General features: G+C 47.6%; 1 protein-coding gene across 4 annotated transcripts in view; it reads left to right on the top strand.

Annotated features, from left to right (window-relative positions):
• The window catches only part of PRPF31 (pre-mRNA processing factor 31), a 41,241-nt gene that overhangs the window by 7,415 nt on the left and 15,111 nt on the right, over positions 1–18,715 (top strand). For all 4 annotated transcript variants that reach the window (XM_073571061.1, XM_073571057.1, XM_073571058.1 and 1 more), the window contains exons 3-7: positions 2,441–2,501; positions 3,973–4,056; positions 10,848–10,945; positions 12,551–12,657; positions 12,741–12,910. In XM_073571061.1, the coding sequence (XP_073427162.1) occupies positions 2,441–2,501; positions 3,973–4,056; positions 10,848–10,945; positions 12,551–12,657; positions 12,741–12,910 (520 nt within the window). The remainder of the gene's footprint in view (positions 1–2,440; positions 2,502–3,972; positions 4,057–10,847; positions 10,946–12,550; positions 12,658–12,740; positions 12,911–18,715) is intronic.

Here is an 18,715-nt window from a genome sequence, read left to right as displayed (position 1 = left end):
AATGGTGTGGGCTTGCTCTGTTCTGTGTTCCTGCACTTGATCTTTGTTGCCTGACTCTGGACTTTGCCTTTGACCATCTTTTCAGGAATTCTGACCTTGGACCTGAGTATGCCTTTGTTTTGTCCCTTTGATTACGATGAATCCTCTTGGTTTTTGACCTCTTGACTACCCAGCCTCATGACTTGTACATGAGAAGTGACGAGCGTCACACCAGCACTCCACGTGCTCATTTTTCTCCATTTTTGGGCTTTCCTTTGGGCACCATCATATACAATATCCAGACACCAAGAAGCCTCAGAGCAATGGGCCCGATTCATCAAGATCCGTGATTTTCTTGCTGGACTTGATCAGGGAGCGAATTGGGACGGACGCTCCTGAGCAAATAAGAGACGCACAGTGAATTGGGCAAGTCGTTTAGTGGCGTGCACCTCTGTGCTTCTGGTGGAGTAAGATTTGTGGTGTAGCAAAAGATGCCATTCCTCCTAAATCTGACAGGCTGGGGTCATCATACTCCATTCTGCCCAAGCCCTGCTCCCTTTGTCATATCTGGGGCTGGGTAATCTCGCAGTGTGCAAAAAAAAAAAAATTTGACATTTCAAAGCCTTTTTTCTACAGAAATCTGGCAAGAAAGCTTTGATGAGTCGCCACTATTTTCCGCAGCTGCCCCCAAGGAGCAGAGGGTCTGTTTTGAAGTATGTGGCCTTCAACCTCCACCCCTTTCCTTCCCAGGACGTTGTGCATCTGGCCCCCAGCATAAGATTGAGGACAAGGCAAAAAATGTTGCACATTACTATTTATTCTCTTTGAAGTGTACCAGAGAGCCCTTCTCAAAACTTGCAAGTGTGATTATAAATGTCTGTGCCATTATAAACCTTTTCTGGAATTGATGAGACTTGTCTGGTGTGAACTGTATAATAAACTGTTTAAAGCACATGCAGCCTATTGTAACAGTTTCCTTTATGTTTATATTTCATTCTCTTACATTAACCTCAGAATATAGTTATAGAACCAAAATTCATCATAATCACCATAGTGAATAAAGGTTTCCGACTTCTATAAACCAAGTCCTATTGTTCCAGGCAACAGCCACCATGTGGAGGGGCAGAGGCAGAGACTGCCCCCTTCTCAAACACTCCTATTCTGCCCTCACATCTTACCTTCATTACAATAGCACTAGAGACAAATGGCTGTTACTGTAATCTCAGTAGTAGTCTTGATAGTTGTCACCCTGATTTACAGACTGCCTCGCCCCTCCAGTGGGCATAACTGGAAAGAGAGAGTTTGAGATGCTTCTCTACACTGTTAAAGCACCACTCCAGCGTTTTGTTTTCTTTATTTTACCTCTGAAGTGGTACTCCTGATCTAAGGTCCCTGCCGCAGTCTTATGTTTACCCGCCACCGTCTTCACCTTTTATCGGCGCCGCTTCGTTCTGTCTCCAGCAGTTTGTGACCTGCCAGTTCGCTCCAGTGTTTGCTGGGTGATCCAGAGGTCACTTTTCAATTTGTCTATGAGAGCTTTACTCTAGCGCTTATATTCTTACATTGAGTTCTTGTTACCGTTACTCCTGAATTCTAGGCAGTCAGAAATTGTGGTTAAAAGAATTCTCCACAAGGCTGGAGAGGCGCCGATAAAAGGTGAAGTACGTAGAAGACTAAGGTCAGGGATCTTAGATTAGTAGCACCACTCCAGCCATGAGAAGAAGAAAAAAACGACAGAGTGGTGCTTTAATGCGGGTAGTTAGACCATCAGAATTATCTAGGGAATCTGGGATGAAGTCCTAGCAGTTGCCACATTATAGTGAGCGTTTTTTGGATTATTGGATGTGGATTTAGAAGGTGTTAGCCATAGGCTAACTCTGTGCAATATACATTGTTGGGACTCTCCCGGATTAAACCTTTGTTAACCATAGTGAAGAGTGCCTGCATATGGCAGCCCATCCTCTGAAGAATTGTGCGTTGTACAGAAAACCTATTTATTGAGTAGACTTTTTTTCACTTCATTAGTGTTTCAGACAGTGCAAGATTAATAACTACTTCCATTAATGATCATCATGATTCACTGTAGCAAGTTTAAAAAAAAAAAAAAGTTAAAATGCTTGACCATGGACCCACCAATACTGACAAAATAGCAAAAATTGCATTCATTGTATTTGGCACAAGACCCCTGAGGTCAGTGATTTTCTTCGACCATCGCATGAGGTTTACTAGATGGCACTGCTGCAATCTGGCAATTGGAAGACCTGAGCTGGGACAGCGGATATTAAATATTTCTATTGGTGCGTTCGGGCAAGTTTTTAAAGAATGTGAAAACACCCTTAAATACCGTGACTTTTGTTCCATTGGCTCCTGGATGTTTCTTTTTTTGTCTTTGAAAAATATCAGCCACTAAAAGCAAACTGTTTGAAAATAAAATGAATTCTAATTTGATTAATATTTTTAGTTTTCAGACATTCTTGACAAGATCGATGAATATGTCAAAAGACAACCAAAAGCATCTGAAGGTATTGTTAAATGGTTATCCCCAACATCATAAGTGGTGACAATTGCAAAGCTCTTGTAAAGACAAGCAACTTTGAAATGTACTTATTAAAGAGGTTGTCCGGTCCAAAATAATAAGTCTGCAGTCACTCTGTGTGATTGCAGACTTATGAATCACCCCCCCAGCACACGGACTGCAGACTGTGGGGATTCGCTGGTTTTTGAGCCTAGACCAAAGGGTATATATGCGTTATACATACCCCCTGCCAGAACCCAACTAATGGGCACAGCCACGCTCTATACACTTGTATTGATCCGACACCGCACCCCAACTGGAGACGCAGCCGTCTGGTGGACGTGGCCGACTAGTGGCCACAAGCTTGGCTCAATATAAGTGTATGGAGTGAGGCCGCGTCCACTAGTTGGGTTTTGGTCAAGAGTATGTATAATGCAAACATACTCTCCGGTCGCGACTCAGAAACCAGCAAATTCCCGAAGCTCGTACACTGGGAGGATTTATAAGTCTGCAGTCACACAGAGTAACTGCAAACTTATCATATTGGACCGGACAACTCCTTTTAAAGATGGTCTTCATTCTCAAGAACAGACGGATTATTTTCGTACCCAAGGTTACTGGCCACCGATGCAATGTCATTTGTGGCCAGACTCATAGGCAGAGTGTGCAGTGCTTGTAAACTCTTTTCTATAGAGCTTGTAATCACTCCTCTGATTTCTGTAGTCGGTCAACTTCTGTGACTGCACTTTTCTGAAGCTGGAGAGGTAAAGTTGCTTCTTTTTGCCGCATCTTAGAGCGCACTGTTCGTGCATGTAATGTGATGATGTCTGTGAGCAGGAGGCTGGGGAGTAGCTGTGCTCCTGCAGACGAAGCTGACAAAACTCCTTTATTGATATCCTGCATTGTAGTAGGTTGGGGATATAAGGTGATCGAGCTTTAATCCTCTCCTGATGTGATGGCATTTTAAGATTTGCTATTGCTTCCTATTCAGTGTGAATTACACACGTGGTTAAAATTGTTGGTACCCCTCGTTTAATGACAGTAAAGCCCACAATAGTCACAGAAATAACTTGAATCTGACAAAAGTAATAATCAAAAATCTATGAATATGAACAAATGAAAGTCAGACATTGCTTTTCAACCATGCTTCCACAGAATTTTTAACACAATAAAACTCATGAAATAAGCCTGGACCGAAATGATGGTACCCTTATCTTAATATTTTGTTGCACAACCTTTTGAGGCAATCACTGCAATCAAATGATTCCTGTAACTGTCAATGAGACATCTGCACCTCTCGACAGGTATTTTGGCCCACTCCTCAAGAGCAAGCTGCTCCAGTTGTCTCGTGTTTGAAGGTTGCCCTTTCCAGACGGCATGTTTCATCTCTTTCCAAAGATGCTCAATAGGATTTAGCATTCTGATATTACGATTGTTTATATCTATGTATTAATGTGGTTTTCTTTTCTGACTTGCAGTTATGGGACCTGTGGAAGCAGCACCCGAGTATAAAGTGATCGTGGATGCAAACAATTTGACTGTGGAAATAGAAAATGAATTAAGTAAGTTTGTCAGGGTGGACCTAAAATATTTATTTAAGAGATGAAGCCACAAATTTAAATATTAATTTATTTCCACATAATTGAACAGTACAAGTGAAGATGAAAAAATAAAGCTTGGTAATCTCTTATTAGAGAAATGTGCTTTTTTTTTTTTCTTTACTCCCACTTAATAATAATTTTCTGTCTACTGCTTTGATCATTCATTCTCAAACTGCTCAAATATGTCTACAAATTTGTCAGCAGCAAGGGATAAAATTACTCCTGCTAAATAACCCTATGGAAAAGGGAGGGAGAGAAACTGGAGGGTAAAAATAGAAAGGTTGTAGCTTCTAGAGAATAAGAGAACTTAAAAAAAAATTGCAGGCTAGTAGTACAATATATACTCATGTATAAGCCGACCCCCCCCCCCCTAATTTTGCCACAAGAAACTGGGAAAACTTATTGAGTCGAGTGTAAGCCTAGGGTGGAAAATGCAGCAGCTACTGGTAAATTTCAAAAATAAAAATAGATACCGATAAAAGTTAAAATTAATTGAGACATCAGTAGGTTAAATGTTTTTGAATATCCATATTGAATCAGGAGCCCCATATAATGCTGCACAAAGGTTAATAATGGCCCCATAAGATGCTCCATAGAATAATATGCCCCATATGCTGCTCCATAAGATGCCCCATAGATTATGCCCCCATAAAATGCCCCATAGATTATACCCCCATAAAATGCCCCATAGATTATACCCCCATATGCTACCCCATATGATGCTCCATAGATTATACCCCCATTTGCTGCCCCCATAAGATGCTCCATAGATTATGCACCCCATATGCTGCCCCCATATGATGCTCTATAGGTTTTGGCCCATAAGATGTTCAATAGATTATGCCCCCATATGCTGCCTCCATAAGATGCTCCATCGATTATGCCCCCCATTTGCTGCCCCCATAAGATGCTCCATAGATTATGCCCCCATTTGCTGCCCCCATAAGATGCTCCATAGATTATGCACCCCATATGCTGCCCCCATATGATGCTCTATAGGTTTTGCCCCATAAGATGCTCAATGGATTATGCCCCCATATGCTGCCCCATAAGATGCTCCATAGATTATGTCCACCATTTGCTGCCCCCATATGCTGCTCAATAGATTTTGCCCCATATATTGCTGCAAGAAAAAAAATGACATACTCACCTCTTGTCCCTAGGGGCCAGGTGCTGAGTCCTCAGCAGGCAGGGACACCGGCGCACTAGGGGGGACAGCTGCCGGTGTTGCCGCTGGCTCAGGACCCAGCACCTGAGATATTCACCTGTCCCCGATCCATCGCTGCTGTCTGCCGCGTCCTTTGTCAGTGACGTTCAGACAGCAGAGGGCGCGGCGCACACTAACCACGTCACTGCGCCCTCTACTGCCTAAACGTCACTGACAGAGGACACAGCAGACGGCAGCAAGCAGCGGTGGACCGGGGACAGGTGAATATCGAATATACTTACCCCCTCCTGGCGCGGTCTCTGCAGTCTCCCCCTGATCCTCCCACGGTCTCCCTTCAGCAGTCACGTGTTACCGCTCATTAAACTCATGAATATGCGCATATTCATGAGTTTAATGAGCGGTACCACGTGACTGCTGAAGGAAGGAAGGGAGACCGTGGAGAAGCAGGGGGAGGCTGGAGAGACCGCGCCAGGAGGGGGTAAGTATGATCTGACACCCCCGCTGACCCCCAGGTATATGACTCGTGTTTAAGCCAAGAGGGGGGGGGGGGGGACAACTTTCAGCCCCAAAAAATGAGCTGAAAATCTCGGCTTATACACGAGTATATACGGTAATGTAATGGCCTGAAAGCGTTATTCCTCATGTAAGCACATGACAGCTTATTCTGGGCGGTCACATGTGCAGCCTATTAAAGGGGGTTATCCATGACCATTTAATTTTTCTTTCTTGCTTCATTGGGGGACACATGTTACCATGGGTGTTTGCTGCTGTCGCTAGGAGGCTGACACTATGCAAATAAGAAAAAGTTAGGTCCTCTCCAGTAGTATACACCTACCAACAGGCCCAAATTACCTCAGTTTTTGCTTAGTGTCTGAAGGAGGCGGACCTGGATCTGACACTAGATTCGCAGTGTTTTTCCTTACAGGTTTTGTATGTGTTTATTAATCATTTCACCTTTATTTTTCAGATACAGCTCGTCAGGTAACAGGGTGCAGATTTCTCACCCTGTTTTCCCACATTTAAGCGACCGAGAGAGCAGTGTGGTGTCACCCACATCGCCCACTCTCGGACCCGCTGGCAGGACTTTGTCCCCTGTCCCACGTTGGGGTGTTTCAGGGCGACTCTCGGTGGCCAGTCCTTGCCTTATCCCCTCCTCACCCCTCTCCTCAGAGAGGGCTGATAGGAAGACGGTGGTCACCGGTGGTGGCCATCCCGCTTATTCCTAAGGGGTGACGCCGTCTTCTGCACCGTCAGGAGACAGTGCGGGAAGGAGGATGTTACTCCCAGGACCCTCTCCATCCCGAGGGCTCCTGATGTCATCCTCAGCCATGAAGAGAAGCTGGATCCAAGAAACAGGTAGTATGTGTGTCGTTTCCTTATAGCGCTCGCTGTCCGGCATTTTTACAGCCTTCATCCTCCAGGCTGTTCTCCGTTTAGGACACGCCCCCTCCGGCATTCCCCCCTATCATCGGCCTCCTCTTCCCTGCTCGGGCACGCTTTCTCGCCGGCGTCAGCCAATCGGCGCCTTTCTTTCATTTTCCAGCGCCGGGCACGCCCCTGCCTGTTCGTAGGTCCCGACTCTGGCATTATGCTCATAGCAGACTGGTTACACCCCCACAGGCGTGCCAGCCTATCGGGACGCCGCTTTCAGTTTCTTCGGCCGGGCACTCCCCCTTCTTTTTCGGCGCGCTCAGCCTGACTGGCCAATTACAGGGAGTCCCTAAGTTGATAACCCCACCCACCGTTCAGTGTGTCTCATGACTCAGAGTGCACAGCCTCCATCTTGAGCTCCTGCAGCGTCTTCTCTCTCCCGGGTGACTCATACCTGCCTTCTGATCAGAGTTCCGGAGGTGGACACTGCTACCTGCGCTACTGCTGCTGCATCGCTGGGTGTCTGGTAGGCTCTGCTTTGCTCTTCCCTGGCCATCTGTTAGCTCCCCTCAGCAGTATCGCCTCCATAGCGTTCTGCTACAGTTTTCACTTAGGCTCTACCTATGCCCAACCCTGCATGGCCTCTGGCTATATCCCTACGGTAGTTCACTATGCTTGTGCCCGCTGTAAGAGAAAGTGAGCTTCAGGCCAGCCGTCCCCTTTCTGCCCGTCCTGCAATCCTCCAACCATGTCTGCCCCTCAGGACACCTCTAACGCCCGGGGTGAGAGCGCTCCTCCACCTCCGGAGTGGGCTGTTACCATGTCCCAGTCCGTATCAGGTCTGACTGTTGCCATGTCTCAGTCCATATCAGACCTCACTAAAATATCACAGTCCCTGGTACAGGTCCTGGAACGTATGCTGCATCTCTCTACCGCCACCAGCGCTCTCACCTCTCACGATGATTCGCACGCACCTGACCACGACCTTCACAGGGACAGATCAGGAGAAAGGACTAGGAAGCGGACTCTGTCTAGCTCCTCCTCAGATTCTACAGCACCAAGGGTTCCCCTCTCTGCCCGTTCCCCCTTCTCGGAGGCAGACGTCGGGTCACACGTGGCCTCTCTGTCAGAGTCTTGATTCTGGTGCAGATCACACCTCTAGAACGCAGGACATGGTAGATGGCCTTATTTCGGCTATCGTTCAAACACTCGAAATAAAAAAGGAAAATGCTACTGCTCAAGACCAATCCGCTTCATTTTTGTCCCTCTGACAGGGGATCAAAGCCCTAAAGCGCCCGGTCCCTCTTCCCCTTCGGCTCTGCATGAGAGTCCTGGAGAAGATGATTGCCTCCATGGAAGCAGTGCCGTATGCCCAGTTTCACTCACGCCCTCTCCAGCTGGCCCTCCTGTCTTCTTGGGACAACGATCTCCCTGGACCGTCCCGTGCTTCTACCTCTTAAGGTGAGGCAATCCCTAACCTGGTGGACGCTTTCCACCTCGGTCCTACGCGGGAGATCCTTCCCATTTGATGGCAGGTCATCACAACCGATGCCAGTCTCCTGGGTTGGGGAGCGGTTTTTCTCCACCTCACAGCGCAGGGCCGCTGGGATGTTCAGGAAGCTCTTCTCCCAATCAATCTGTTGGAGATCAGGGTAATGCTTCTTGCCCTCATCCGCTGGCAGTCCATCCTCGCGGGGAAGCCGGTTCGCATCCAGTCGGACAACGCCACGGCCGTGGCGTACATAAATCACCAAGGCGGAACTCGCAACAAGCAGATCATGCTGGAGGTGGCAAAGATTCTGCATTGGGCGGAAAGCCATGTTCCCACTATATCAGCCGTCCACATTCCAGGGGTGGACAACTGGGAAGCCGATTTCTTGAGCCATCAGGGGCTCGTGTCAGGCGAGTGGTCTCTCAACCCCGCCGTCTTCCACCAAATTTGTCTGAGGTGGGGCGTTACGGATGTCGACCTCATGGCGTCTCAAACAAACCACAAGGTTTCCCGGTACGTAGCCAGGTCTCTGGATCCGATGGCCGTCGGTTGCGACGCGCTTGTGATCCCGTGGTCCCAGTTTTGTATGCTTTATCTGTTCCCACCTCTTCCCCTCATCCCAAGAATAGTGAAAAAGATAAAGGCAGAAGGGGTCTCCGTTCTGTTAGCAGCTCCAGACTGGCCACGGAGGGCCTGGTAAGCAGAGCTAGTGAACATGCTCTCGGACGTTCCCTGGAGGCTTCCGTACCGTCCAGACCTTCTATCGCAAGGGCCCCTCTTCCACCAAATTTCTCGGTCTCTGAATTTAATGGCATGGCTGTTGAGGCCGCGGTCCTGAGGGACGCAGGTTTTTCTCACAAGGTCATCCAGACCATGATTAATGCAAGGAAGCCAGCGTCATCTCGCATCTATCAGAGATGTTGGAAAGCCTTCTTTCGGTGGTGCGAGGTCAACAGTTTGTTTCCTATGACTTTTTCTCTTCCCTCCATCCTGGGTTTTCTGCAGACAGGTCTTGACTCCGGCCTTTCCCTCAGTACCTTAAAGGGTCAGGTGTCCGCTCTGGCTATCCTCTTTCAAAGGGATCTGGCTTCTCTTCCTCAGGTGAAGACTTGTCTTCAGGGCTTCGCTTACATAGCACCTCCTTACCAGTCTTCGGTCAACCCATGGGATCTGAATCTTGTTTTGGGCGCCCTCCAGCATGCGCCTTTTGAGCTGATTCAGGATATTTCTTTTTCCCTCCTCTCGTGGAAGGTTGCCTTCCTGGTCGCCATCACCTCTATTAGGAGGGTCTCGGAGTTGGCAGGATTGTCCTGCCGTTCCCCTTTCCTAGTTTTGCACCAGGATAAGGTAGTCCTCAGACCGGTTCCTGCCTTTCTGCCAAAGGTAGTCTCCGCCTTTCACATCAATGAGAACATCGTCCTCCCCTCTCTGTGTCCCTCTCCAGCTCATCCCTTGGAGAGATCCCTTCACAAGTTGGACTTGGTCAGGGCAATTCGAATCTACCTTGCTAGGACTGCTCCCTTCCGTCAGTCAGATTCCCTGTTTGTCGTCTCTGAAGGTTGTCGGAAAGGGTTTCCAGCCCCCAAATCCACCATTGCGCGTTGGATTCATTCAGCGGTTCTGGAGGCGTACCGCGTCCAGGACAAACAGCCTCCTCCGGGGGTGAGGGCTCACTCTACCCGGACTGTGGGAGCTTCCTGTGTTGTTCGTCACCAGGCTTTGGCCTTGCAAGTTTGCAAGGCTTATACCTGGTCATCCCTCCATACCTTCGTGAGATTTTACAAGGTAGATACTCACGCCTCTGCTGATGCAGGCTTGGGTAGGAAGATACTGCATGCGTTTGTCTCCTACCGGCCGACTTAAGTACCCTTCTCTCAGCATTTCTTTCCCACCCTTGGGACTGCTTTTGGAAGTCCCATGGTAACCTGTGTCCCCCAATGAAGCGAGAAAGAGGGATTTTTGGTACTTACCGTAAAATGTCTTTCTTGGAGCCTTCATTGGGGGACACAGCACCCTCCCTTAATATTGTACCGTGTTGGCCAATGTGCCGTTGTTTTGGTTGGTACATAGGTTGAGTTCTTATAGTAGCTCCTTACACTGCTTTTGCACCAACTGAGTTAATTTGGGCCTGTCGGTAGGTGTATACTACTGGGGAGGAGCTAACTTTTTCTTATTTGCATAGCGTCAGCCTCCTAGCGACAGCAGCATACACCCATGGTAACCTTTGTCCCCCAATGAAGGCTCCAAGAAAGAGATTTTACGGTAAGTACCAAAAATCCCCCTTTTTTTTTTTTTTTTTTTTTTTACTATGGGCCTTAGAATTAACATGCAGGTAGTTGCTAACTGTGTGTTGTGCCCGGCGCCAATCTCTGCCGGGATAATTCAGTGGCTTCTGCGGAAATCACGCTAACAGAGCAGCGGCTTCTTTTCCTCTTTCGTGAAACGTCATGCTGATTGACAGAAAGCTGCATTCAGCAGTCATGCCCCATCATCAGAGCTGCCCTGGAGAAGAGCTGTTCTTTTGACGTGGAGCAGTCAGTGATTGCTCTGAGCCGGTGCCGAGTAGAACAGGCAGGTGGTTGCCTCTAAGTACCTGCCTGTTAGTTTTTAGGTCCATATTAAAAATGGTCCTGAACAACCCCTTTAATATACTCATACAGCCACAAGTTTAGCCAAATTCAGCTTATGAATTGTAAGGTACTTTCTCTTTTATTTATTTAGATATTATCCACAAGTTCATCAGAGACAAGTATTCAAAGCGATTTCCTGAGCTGGAGTCTCTGGTTCCAAATGCCCTGGACTACATAAGAACAGTGAAGGTAGGTGGTGAAATGTGCCATGTAATGTGAGGGGGCAAAAAGTTGCACATATCCGTGGTTCACTTTTTGGGGGGGATAAATTCAGATATTTGTAAGTAGACTGCAGTGTCTGGACCAATAATGGGGCTCCTGACCCAAACAGTATCATGTGTAATAACGAAGCGATGAATATTCACCAATATATCTCATCTTATTTAGCATCAAATAGCAAATCACAAGAGCATGTATTAACACAAGTATAGCAAGAAAACCTGCAGTACAAAAGGCTGGTCAGATACATATTCCAAACCAGTACACATCATAACTTAAGGTTAGATCAGTCCAAATAATAAGTGTGTGATAGCGGACATTTCATATATAAACACTACAAAAGGCAAAAGATGACAATATGTCCTCACTACGAATGACAGATCCCTATATGAATATCGTACAATTCTGATTATATAACACAATGCCAATAGCAATATTGTCTTATAAATCGTCACAATATTCCTATACCAGAAAATTAAAGGGCTTGTCCAGGTTTGGGTTGTGATTGCAGACTTTTCAATCGTGACAGCATGCGCTCTACGTGCGAAAACGGACAATAATATGGCAAGAAGTAAACGATTGGCATCATCATGTGCCAATTGGATGTGCTTAGCCTCACTCCATTCTCTTGCATTGTGTGAGGCCTTGCACAATTAGTCAGAAATATATAATTCTCATACCCGCCACATGACCGCCCGTTCTCGCCACCAACACTGCACGCTGTCAGGATTCAACATTCAGAGCGATTGAAGACTTTAATCTCTTTAAGATTATATTAAGGATGTATATTGGTGGGCCTGTAAAGCTGATCAACCTAAGCCTATGGCCATCACCACATTACAGCCAGCATCTCTAAAAGTTTAATATTACCTAAAGACGTGCTGCCTGTATGCTCTGGTGCACCAACCACAGACACCTAGAAGCGTGTCTTTGTCTTGCTACTTCAGGAGGTCATATATGCTTTTTGAGGGAGTTATTTCAGGTCAGTAGACCCACAGCCAGTCCAGGCATTACTGCCCATAGAGAGACAGTGAAATACGGATGTTTGAATCCAGCTATAGAGTAACTTTTCCAATGCGTATTACAATAGCTATGTTGTAAACTTAATTTCTTGACCTCTCATCCGAATGTTGAGGGATGTCAGCAAAGGGTGAAATGTGTGTAACATCTGCTCATTTTTCACTACAAATTCTAAATAAATTGCAAATATGTATTTGCTAAAATTGCAACATCCCTTTTTAAAAGGTTATTCCCAAAATATGAAGTTTTCTTCTGTCGATGGGACCGAGGGATAATTTGCTGTTCAATGGGACCCCTGTCAATCCAGAGAACCGGGCTCTGCAGCTTCATCCTGAATGGAGTAGAGGTGTGCATGTGTGGCCTTCACGCCATTCATTGTCCATGGGACTGCCGTAAACAGTCAGTCCCATAGACTATAAAGGGTGTCGGCTAACCTCTGTTTTTTTTTTTCTTCAGGATGGGGATGCAGAGTAAATCCATTTATAATGTTCCCTGACATTGTATGAAAGCTGATTTTGCATCTAACATGAACCTTATTTTACTCTTATTTTTCAGGAGTTGGGAAACAATCTGGATAAATGTAAGAATAATGAGAATCTCCAGCAAATTCTGACCAATGCCACCATCATGGTTGTGAGTGTAACAGCTTCCACAACCCAGGGGTAAGCCCATACACTCGCAGTTGTTTCTGTATCCCCATCCTGTGCTTCCTGCCATATTTTTTTAATGTCTGGTTTGTACGCAGGCAGCAGCTGACTTGTGAGGAATTGGAACGCATTGAAGAAGCATGTGACATGGCTCTGGAGCTGAACCAGTCCAAACACCGAATCTATGAGTATGTGGAATCTCGCATGTCCTTCATTGCTCCAAATCTCTCCATTATTGTTGGGGCCTCAACTGCAGCCAAGATAATGGGTAATGTATGAAGCTTTTTGTCTTGTACTACTTTCCCATTATCCATATATACATACAGTTGAAACCAGACGTTTACATACACTGTTTAAAAACACACATTTGCATGTTTTTCGCAATATTTGACAAGAAACCAGAATAAACCTATCCCATTTTAGGTCAATATGGATTACCATAATTATTAATGTTTGCCAAATGCCAGAATAATGCGAGAGAGTGTGTTTAAGGCATTTGCATTACTTACTGCAAAGTCAAAAGTTTAAATACATTTCATTTGGTACCATTGCCCTTAACCCCTTAATGACCCCAGCTTTTTTCGGTTTTGTGTTTTCGTTTTTATTCGGTCGTCCATGACAGCACCACCTGAGAGAGGGGATCCGCCCTTCAGGAACAGGAAACCTACAGATACAAAAGGGCAGCACCTCTCCCACGCATCAGTTGGTTTCCTGTTCCTAGAAGACGGGACTTCCTTCAGATCGTCTGTCATGGAGTCGTCGAGGGATTCCCAGGCCAGCTGACCGACCCAGGTAGCGGGGGGATCTCCTACCTCGGTCAAGCTCGGGGTCCCTGGAAGCGCCACGGTGGGGCCGGGTAGGTCGCCACGGCAGTGGTTGGAGCAGAGGGTCCGGTGGACAGCCGCCTCCAGAGTGCCGACACCAGGAGGTATGTACAGTCATGGCCAAAAGTTTTGAGAATGACACAAATATTATATTTTCACATGATCTGCTGCCCTCTGGTTTTTGTGTGTGTTTGTCAGATGTTTTTATCACATACAGAAATATAATTGCAATCATATTATGAGTAACAAAAGGTTATATTGACAGTTAGAATGAGTTAATGCAGCAAGTCAATATTTGCAGTGTTGACCCTTCTTCTTCAGGACCTCAGCAATTCTCCCTGGCATGCTCTCAATCAACTTCTGGATCAAATCCTGACTGATAGCAGTCCATTCTTGCAAAATCAATGCTTTTATTTTGTCTGAATTTGAATTTTTTGTTTGTCCACCCGTCTCTTGATGATTGACCACAAGTTCTCAATGGGATTAAGATCTGGGGAGTTTCCAGGCCATGGTCCCAAAATCTCTGTTTTGTTCCCTGAGCCATTTAATTATCACCTTTGCTTTATGGCAAGGTGCTCCATCAAGTTGAAAAAGGCATTGTTGATCGCCAAACTGCTCTTGGACGGTTGGGAGAAGTTGGTCTTGGAGGACATTCTGGTACCATTCTTTATTCATGGCTGTGTTTTTAGGCAAGACTGAGAGAGAGCCCATTCCCTTGGCTGAGAAGCAACCCCACACATGAATGGTTTCAGGATGCTTGACAGTTGGCATGAGACAAGACTGGTGGTAGCGCTCACCTGGTCTTCTCCGAATAAGCCGTTTTCCAGATGTCCCAAACAATCGAAAAGGGGATTCATCAGAGAAAATGACTTTACCCCAGTCCTCAGCAGTCCACTCAGTCCACTCAGCAGTACCTCTTGCAGAATATCAGTCTGTCCATGATGTTTTTTCTGGAGAGAAGTGGCTTCTTTGCTGCCCTCCTTGAGACCAGGCCTTGCTCCAAGAGCCTCCGCCTCACAATGCGTGCAGATGCACTCACACCTGCCTGCTGTCATTCCTGAGCAAGCTCTGCACTGCTGGTAGCCCGGTCCGCAGCTGAAACACTTTTAAGAGATGGTCCTGGCGCTTGCTGGTCTTTCTTGGGCGCCCTGGAGCATTTTTGGCAACAAGGGAACCTCTCTCCTTGAAGTTCTTGATGATGCGATAGATTGTTGACTGAGGTGCAATCTTTCTAGCTGCGATACTCTTCCCTGTTAGGCCATTTTTGTGCAGTGCAATGATGACTGCATGTGTTTCTTTAGAGATAACCATGGTTAACAGAAGAGAAACTATGATGCCAAGCACCAGCCTCCTTTTAAAGTGTCCAGTGGTGTCATTCTTACTTAATCATGACAGATTGATCTCCAGCCCTGTCCTCATCAACACCCACACCTGTGTTAATGAAGCAATCAATGAAACGATGTTAGCTGGTCCTTTTAAGGCAGGGCTGCAATGATGTTGAAATGTGTTTTGGGGGATAAAGTTAATTTTCTAGGCAAATATTGAGTTTGCAAGTAATTGCTGTTAAGCTGATCACTCTTTATAACATTCTGGAGTATATGCAAATTGCCATTAGAAAAAATGAAGCAGTAGACTTTGTAAAAATTAATATTTTGTCATTCTCAAAACTTTTGGCCATGACTATATGCCCCGGGCCCCTCCTGGTGCGCTCCCCCGGGGTCCGGTCTCCCTTTCCGTCCGGGCCGGCGGTTGCGCCCGGTCGGCGGGCGCAGGGCGGCGCACGTGGGGGCTGCGGGCATGTCTGAGCCGGGGGCGCCGTGCCAGCTCCTTTCCGCGCGGAAGGGGTGGGGCCGGGAACGCCGAAACCGGAAATCGGGTGCCGGCCGGCTTTCCGGTGTGCGCGGCCGTCCGAGATGGCGCCCGGGGCGGGAAGGAGGGGCCGGAGCATGGGCGGGGAGGTCGCGGGGGGGTCCCGGGTGGGAGGTGCCGGGCCAGAACCCTGCTGTCCCAGACATCGGGAGGCCTTATAAGGCAGGAGGTGACTCTGCTGGGGTGCTTCTGAAGGCCCAGCAGTGGATACGACAGAAGCCCCCATAGAGCAGCAGGACGAGGTGCAGGAGCGCCCACAGAAACAGGCCACGGTGAAGCCTCATGCGAGTGGCCAGCAGAAGAAACCGAGACGAACGAGCGGACAGAGCCGCAGTTCCTCCAGACTAACGGACCCTCCTGCCTCCCTCCGTGATCCGGTACCTGCCTCATCTGCATGGGTAAGAGATCTCCGTGAATGTACCCTGATGCAGTGTTCCCTTATGTTTTTTCGCAGGGGAGGAAAGCTACGGGAAAACAGAAGCACAGGGAATGTGCCCTCTGTAGTTGCCCCTTACCAGATGGCCACCCTAAAAAGTTGTCAGCCATGCGTGCAACAAACGGTAGGGGTTGAAAGGGGACGTTGACCCAGGGGTAGATTGACAGGCCCTTACACTCTCCCCCGTCCATACAGGTAGCAGAAGAAACGCCAGACTTCACCACAAGCCTGAGGGAGATAGGACAGAGATGAAGGCCCTATCTAAAGGGGATTCTTCTAGGAGGAGAGAAATTAGTTTCTCGGGTTCGGAGTCCTCGGCCGCCCCTAGGAACGATGATTCCTCAGATTCCCCAGCCTCCACTTCGTCTTCTTCGGAAGACTCTAGCCGATTCTTCTTCCCCTTAGACCAAATAGATAGGCTAGTTAAAGCTATAAGGTCCACCATGGGGGTAGCAGACACAAAGCCAGAACTTTCGGCACAGGACATGATGTTCGGGGGTCTAGATCCCAGAAAGCGCAGGGCCTTTCCATTAAATGACAAAGTCCAGAGCCTGATAGATAGGGAATGGAAAAGACCTGAAAAAAGGGGCTCCTTGCCACCTGCCTTCAAGCGGAGGTACCCTTTTGATGACCCAGTTGTAAGCAGATGGGATAAGGACCCTAAGCTGGACGCGGCAGTAGCCAAAGCCTCCAAAAAATCCTCCATAGCTTTCGACGACATGGCCTCCTTAAAAGACCCGCTGGATAAAAAGGCGGATTCTTTTCTAAAGGGAACATGGGAGATGTCAGCAGGCGCTCTAAGACCAGTGATAGCTGCCACATGTGCGGCCAGATCCATGATGGTCTGGCTGGATCAACTGGATTCCCAGCTGAAGGACGGAGCCTCAAGAGCATCCATTCGAAAAACTCTACCGATCATCCAAAGTGCTGCTGCTTTTTTGGCTGATGCTTCGGCAGACTCTGCGAGGATGGCGGCTAGGACCGCGGGTTTATCCAACGCAGCTCGAAGGGCTCTCTGGTTAAAATGCTGGCCAGGAGATATCCAGGCCAGGTTACGACTCTGCTCCATTCCGTGTGAGGGGGAATATCTGTTTGGCCCCGTCCTGGATTAACTTTTAGAGAAAGCCGGGGATGATAAAAAGAAGTTCCCCAGTCTGCCGAACCCTTCTTATAGACGTCCCTTTACCAGGAAAGGATATTTCCGTAGAAGGCCGTCCAGGGATCAGGGCAGATGGGATGACAAAAGAAGGAAAGGTACAGGATTCATGTTCGGAGGAGGGGGGCGCCAGGAAGGTCCAGCACGTGACACTAAAAAGCCGCCCCAATGACTAGTTGCTCTGGTAGGGGGAGACTAGCTGCCTTCTACCCAGCCTGGTCCATGTTTTCTAGTAGTAACTGGATACTGGGGGTGATAGCTGCGGGTCTACGACTAGAATTCGCCCGGGTTCCCCAAGATCGATTTAAGGTCACCCCACTCAGGTCTTCCACATCAGAACAAGCTGCCCTGGAGGCCGAGGTGCATGATCTTTGCCGCAAGAAGGTCCTAACTGTGGTTCCAGAGGGAGAAAGGGGGAAAGGTTTCTACTCCCCTCTGTTCCTGGTCCGCAAGCCAGACAGCTCCTTTAGGACTATAATAAATCTTAAGTCCCTCAACGAATTCTTGGTCATATGCCCGTTTAAGATGGAGACAATTAATTCAACAATAAAATTGCTGTTTCAAAATTGCTTTATGGTTGTGTTAGAAGATGCCTACTACCATATACCCATTCATGCAGCTCATCAGCGTTTCCTCAGAGTGGCGGTTCAGTTAGATGGGTCAGTTCAACATTTCCAATATGCGGCCCTCCTCTTTGGGGTGGCAGTCACTCCCCGTGTGTTTACTAAAGTGGTAGCGGAAGTTATGGCCCATCTACGTGAATCAGACATTCTAGTAGTCCCCTACTTAGATGACTTCCTGATTGTAGGGAAAACGGCAAAACATTGTTTGGAAAAGCTACAAAGGGCAATGTCTGCCCTAGAGCGGTTAGGATGGCTGCTTAACATCAAAAAATCTCGGTTACAGCCGATGAGAGTCCAACAATTCTTGGGCCTGATCCTGGATTCTGAGAAACAGGAATGCCGTCTGCCTCCAGGAGAAGCTTGTTCACCTCCATTATCAGGTCCTGAACGCTTCCATTAACCCTACCTTGTCCCTCAGGAAAGCCATGTCCCTTCTGGGTTCTCTTCCGTCCTGTATCCCGGCGGTCCAGTGGGCCCAGTTTCATGCAAGAACACTACAGGGTGAGGTTTTAGTGCCTCAAAGAATCCTTGGGGGTTACTTAGAGGGCCAGCTAATCTTGTCCCGAAACACAAGGGAGTCCCTAGAGTGGTGGCTAGACAAGGATAATTTATCCAGAGGGGTTCCCTGGGAGTATGACATACGCCGCATAGTCACCACGGATGCTAGCCCTTCCGGTTGGGGGGCTCATATGGGTGAGATCCTGGTCCAGGACCTATGGGAGCATCATCAGATAGAAATGTCATCTAACCTGAAAGAGTTGACAGCAGTAGAGCAGGCAGCTAAGAAGCTACTTGTGTATCTACAGGGCCATCATGTGCGAGTGTTCTCTGACAATCAGGTCACCGTGGCTTATATCAACCACCAAGGTGGGACTCTTTCCAAACCCCTGATGAATGTGGCAGAACGGTTGTTCTGGCTAGCAGAGAAACATTTTCTATCTTTAACAGCTCTACATATAAAAGGGAAAGAAAACATCACGGCAGACTTCTTAAGCCGCAATCTGCTAAAGCAAGGAGAATGGTCCCTAAAAAAACTCCATCTTCGACCTGATTGTACAAAAGTGGGGACAACCAGAGGTAGATCTCTTCGCCACCATGGAAAACAGAAAATTAAGACAATTCTGCTCCCTAAATCCCAGAGAGATCCCGCTGGCGGTAGATGCCT

This window comes from Dendrobates tinctorius, unplaced genomic scaffold (assembly GCF_039654945.1).
Source record: "Dendrobates tinctorius isolate UK_male_01 unplaced genomic scaffold, ASM3965494v1 ptg000028l, whole genome shotgun sequence".
NCBI classification, from domain to species: Eukaryota; Metazoa; Chordata; class Amphibia; order Anura; family Dendrobatidae; genus Dendrobates; species Dendrobates tinctorius.
The sequence above is the reverse complement of the archived record's forward strand: the minus strand, read 5'-3'. Positions and strand labels throughout refer to the sequence as shown.